Source organism: Propithecus coquereli, unplaced genomic scaffold (genome assembly GCF_000956105.1).
Source record: "Propithecus coquereli isolate 6110/MARCELLA unplaced genomic scaffold, Pcoq_1.0 Scaffold186, whole genome shotgun sequence".
Taxonomy (NCBI): domain Eukaryota; kingdom Metazoa; phylum Chordata; class Mammalia; order Primates; family Indriidae; genus Propithecus; species Propithecus coquereli.
The window spans coordinates 3,770,747-3,776,192 of record NW_012143412.1 but is presented as its reverse complement, the minus strand read 5'-3'; the positions used below and the strand labels follow the sequence as shown (position 1 = coordinate 3,776,192).

The following is a 5,446-nucleotide window of genomic DNA, read 5'->3' as shown; positions in this document are numbered from 1 at the left end:
GTTAGCTGGGCTATTGCTCCCAACATAAAATGAAACTTGGGGTGCCTTAGGAAAACTTACCCCTTTCTTCTTTTTTTTAGATAACTCATCGTCTGCTACCGAGCACTCACAGGGCCTTGAGAAACAAGGTGCGCACGTAGCCGGGGCTGCAGAAGCCAGCCCTCTGGCTTCTGTCCCTGCTCAGTCAGCCAAGAAACCCTGCCCAGGTAAACATTAAAGAGGGTCAGTGAACCAAGAAGAAGCTTGTCCAGCTCGGAAGATCTGAAAACAGGACTTCTTTTGAGCTTTAATTTGTAATCATTCATCCCTTTAATCATTTATTCATAGTGGTCATAATAATATCTACCTCACAGGGTGTTGTGAGAAGTAAAGAAGATGGGAAGGGAACAAATGTCAGACTTGGAGGATAACGTTGGGGACAGGTGGTTGGGGTTGAGTTTGGACCTTGAGCTGGCAAAGGGAGGGGAAAGCTGAGTGCAGATGGGGTCAGTCCAGGGCAAGTCCTGGAGATGGCAGCTTCCGCCTGCAGTTCTGAGCACTTGCCCCAGACTGGGCAGATGGAGCTTTTCAGGGGAGTTTTTCCTGACTCCTGTGGTCCAGCCAGTGGTTTTCTATATGCCCATAAACACAGTTTACGTAGTGGTAATCTAGAGTATGTACACTTTGTACACAGTTTTTTTACTTAATGTTGTTTCATAAGCATCTTTCCATATTTATTCACATTATCACATATAATCATTTTTTTGCACAGACACATTAATATATCATAGTTTATTTAACTACTTATTCTGGGATATTTCAGTTCTTTCTAACAAAGTTTGAATATAATTCATTTCCTAAAATCTGTACAATATTGAATTTTTAAAGCTATTCTTTACATTTGCTTAGCTTATAGGTGCTAAATGATATTGTCCTCTGCGTTTTTAAAAATATGTATGTGAGTGAGTAGTTTTCTGTGTATCTGCTTTCTGTATGTCTTTGTCATTTTATACGTGGCCTTTTATTAATGGGGACCTTCTGTATGCAGATGTGGGTGGCCTTTAATGAGGCTCCTTAATTTTCATAAAAGGATGTCAGCCATCCTGTGCTCAGAGGATATCTAATTTCTGTAGATCCATCTCAGCCGACACTACAGAGCATATAACCTTTGGGTTCTCACCAGAGATTTCTACCTCACTCTGTCTACTTTTCACTTCTTATTGAACTTTTACCAAAGCCCAAATGCTATAGTTTGAAGGATGTGTGGTTTTTCCATTCCTCTAAATTGAATGCATTCTTTCTGTGGATCAGGATGGACCACTGGAAGTCTGTGTACCTCGCTCATTTCGTATGGACTCTCCCCTGTCTCCCTTCTGTCCTCCTCTCTGCTCTCCACCTGCCCAGCTGTCCTCATCAAGCTACACTGCGATATTTTCTTCTTTGTTTTCTTCAAGGGGTACCACAAGGAAGCAGCTTTATGAAATCCTTTGCTGTGTTTATTATAGTAATATTCCCAAATGTCATGGTGTAAAGTGTTTTTTTTAACTGTCCTGCAGTGACACCACATTTGAGAAATAGGGACAATGTAATGAGTTTTCATAAAGCTAAATTAATTTAGGAAAGTTTTTTTTAAAAATCATGAAATGCTATCTTTTTGATTGGGGGGAGTGCAAAAATGTCCTTTTTAAAGTGAGAAATTGCTGTTTTCTCCTAATGGACAATAACAGTCATGTAACTTGTGTTAATCTTTTCACTTTGCTTGCCAACAATAGTATTTCTAAAAGCCCTTATTTTCTGCATATTTTGTTTCTTGTTTTCTAGTTCTGATTTCTTCTGGTGCTAATTTTTTTTAAAAATATTTTTACATTTAATTATTATTATTATTTACACTTTATCATTTTACTATGTATATTTTTGTAGTGAGCCGTCTTAAATCCTTAACGGAAACAGAGCAGAGTATAAATGCGTACCCTTTACATTGAGAGACTTGGTAGATGTTTACATTTTGGTCTTCTTTTTATATATCTTATAATTATGCTTTTATATATGAAGTTATTGACCCTCTGTAATCTTGGCTGCAATATTTTATTCAATTCTATAATATTCCATTTTAATCTTAGTTCTGTTGGTATTCATTCTGTAAAAATATTTTACATAATTATACCTGTCTCTCTTATTTTCGTCTCAGAATTCAGCTGTTAGAGAGTTACCATCACATTGCAGTTGGAGATGAGTTTTCTTTAGTAATTTATTGGTGCTTATGAAGTAAAGCCGCATGTCTGTAGACTCCACAAATTCAACGTATCCTACATTGAATTATTCATTTTCCCCCAGTCTTGTTCTTCTTTTTATTTCCTTATTTTTTAATGTCATTACTATCTACCTAATGACATAAACCAAAAAACTGCAAATTTTCCTATACTTTTCTTTCTCCTTGTTCCCTGTGTGAAATTGATTATCCAGTGGGAGAAGTTTTTTCCCCCCCAAAAACCTCTCAATGTTTATCCCTCTCTGCCCTTTTCTTTCCATCCCCTACACACCGCCTGGTTTCAAACCCTCATCACCGCCCGCGTGTATTTCAAGGATGCAGGACTCAGTGGTTTTCAAGTTGTGTTGTGGGAGTTTTTGTAGGAGGTGCCAGGTTTATTGTAGGAAGTGCCCTGTCCCACTTCAATGATGGTAGCCCTGTTTCAATTTTTAACGTAATGGGATTTTGTAGATTTCATTGGTCTCCTGACCACTCTTCTGCTTTCTACCTGGCTGCCTGGTTGAGCGTTTGAAAACAGACCTAATGATATTGCTCTTTTTTTGGCTAAAACCTTTATTGATCCCCGTGATGTAGGGTGGAAGTCACAAACCCAGGTGCTTTCGAGGACCAGAGGGTGAGTTGAAAGGATGGAGTGCACTGGATGCTGGAGGAATGGGACGAGGGAGGAAGTGGCAATCGGTCCCTTCTGAAAGGGGCACGTGCCTCTGGTTTCTGTGTGGGAACGTGGGCCCAGTTTCTCATATTGTCCAGTTTTTTAAAAAGAAGCCAGAAATCCGGATTTTAATGAGACGTTTTCTGATTTTTATTAATAAATACTGACTTTTGAGTTTTTGAGATGCAGGCCAATATTGTGTGTACTTGACCTGCTTTGAATTTTTGGGATGTGCCATTTTGTCTTGTGAGTCTCTGTATTTGTCAGTGATGTTTCCTGTTCACAAGTGCCTTTCCTTCTTCCTCTTGCATCAAAACCTGCCAAAATTCGATTCTTCAAAATGCCAGATTGGCCTCTGCTGACCTCAGTAGAAGCAGCTCTTGCAGCGTTCTTAGAGTGCTGGCATCGTACTTAGTACATTGCATTGCATTGCTTTGTGTTTTTATTCCCTGGTTTGAGCAAAAACTTTATTTATTCTTCTTCATAATTCTAACACTTGGTAGTTAAGACATTTTTTACCATATGATGAATTAAACATTATTTGAATCTGTTTGAATCAGTATATTGGTCTCCGTTCTTCCCCCGCTTATATTTTTCTAATATCCAAAAATCTTTTTTCTCCCTAAGAAATGTGTTATGTAAGGTAATCATCTTTTTAGTGCTTCAATTTGAATTGTCTAAGTTTAAAATTAACTCTTTAAGGCTTATGTTTATGATACTAAATCTTAAGTCTCTCCATTATTGTCATGTTTCTTGATTTCTTTCATTATACTTTATTCTTATTTTTGTCTAGGTCTTATTTATACCTTATTAAATCAGTTCTTTCTTGGGTGTTTTATATCTGTATTGCTACTCAGCATGGGAGTCTCTATCATTAGAAAGCTGTTAATTTAAAAAATCTTTATCTTTTGATGAATTGTCTTTGTTCTAACAGTTTTAGGTGGCCTATTTGTTTTTTCCAACTATAAAATCATAGTTGCAAAAATACCTATTTTCTTAGATATCTCTATTTTGTATTAGCATTTAGTAAAAATTGTGAGAATTTTTTTATATTTCTTCATTAAATATGAAATTAATTGTTGATTTTAAACACATGTCCTTTTTTGGTTTGTTTGTTTGTTTGTTTTGAGACAGAGTCTCACTCTGTTGCCCGGGCTAGAGTGCCGTGGCATCAGCCTAGCTCACAGCAACCTTAAACTCCTGGGCTCAAGCAATCCTTCTGCCTCAGCCTCCTGAGTGGCTGGAACTACAGGCATGCACCACCGTGCCTGGCTAGTTTTTTCTATATATTTTTAGTTGTCCAGCTAATTTTCTTTGTATTTTTAGTAGAGACGGGGGTCTCGCTCTTGCTCAGGCTAGTCTCGAACTCCTGAGCTCAAACGATCCTCCTGCCTCTGCCTCCCAAGTGCTAAGATTACAGGCATGAGCCACTGTGCCTGGCCTAAACAAATGTTCTTCATTCAGATAAGAGAAATAACATTTCTTCTTATTTGTTGGAAGCTAAAGCCTTGATAAAAAGAATTGGTATCTTTTGATATAATCATTTTTATCATTTAAATCACATAATATGATTATACTTAAGGTTTTCATTATATTAAAACATCCTTAAATTCCTGAGATTAAACTCTACCTGATTATGACATATGTTCCTTTAATGTATTATTCTTCCTATTTGCTATACATCTATACATTCATAAATAAAGTTCATTTATATTTTATGTGTGTGTATAGTAATTTCCTTTTTATTTTTACTGGCATATGGTCAAAGTATAAATTTTATTCTAAGTATTCTTTGGAGTTTTCATAAATTGATTTGTAATGTCTTTTTTCTTTTTTTGAGGCAGGGCCTTGCTGGGCTGGGCTAGAGTGTAGTAGTGTCAGTGTCATCATAGCTCACTGCAGCCTCAAACTCCTGGGCTCAAGCAATTCTCCTGCTTCAGCCTCTGAGTAGCTGGGACTACAGGTGCGTGTTAACACATACCCGGCTAACTTCTCTATTTTTTGTAGATACGGGGTCTTGCTATGTTGCTCAGGTTGGTCTTGAACTTTTGGCCTTAAGAGATCCTCCTCCGTCAGCCTCCCAAAGTGCTAGGATTACTGCATGAGCCACTGCGCCCAGCCTATAATGTCATTTTTATTTAAAAAATAATGTATTATTGTAGACTTGAATTACTGTGTTATTATTTAGGAATATTTTTCCAAAATAATTCTTTTGAAAATATAATAATATATCATTGTGGAAATGTGGAGAATACAGGAATGTATTAAGAAGGAAGTAATAATCACCCATGATACCATTGTATAAAGATAGTCACTGTTAATACTTTAGGGTATTTTTTCCAGTCTTTTTTATAAATGCATACATTCCTAAATATTGAGGTTATACTAGACATACAATTTTATATTATGCTGTTTGGGATCGATATTATTTTGTAAGCATTTTTCTGTATAACTGAAAGCAATCACAATTACATTTGATGGTTGCATTTATTTTTCTGTATTATTTATTTAATTACAGTTCTATTATTGGATATTTATTGTTTGCA

The 5,446-nt window shown here is 36.4% G+C and overlaps 1 protein-coding gene across 1 annotated transcript in view; it reads left to right on the top strand.

Moving 5' to 3' along the window:
• Positions 1–374, top strand: part of ZC3HAV1L (zinc finger CCCH-type, antiviral 1-like) — a 7,245-nt gene extending 6,871 nt beyond the window's left edge. The window contains exon 4 of the mRNA XM_012642769.1: positions 81–374. Coding sequence (XP_012498223.1) covers positions 81–217 — 137 coding nt within the window. The 3' untranslated portion in view covers positions 218–374. The remainder of the gene's footprint in view (positions 1–80) is intronic.
• Positions 375–5,446: the final 5,072 nt, after the last annotated feature.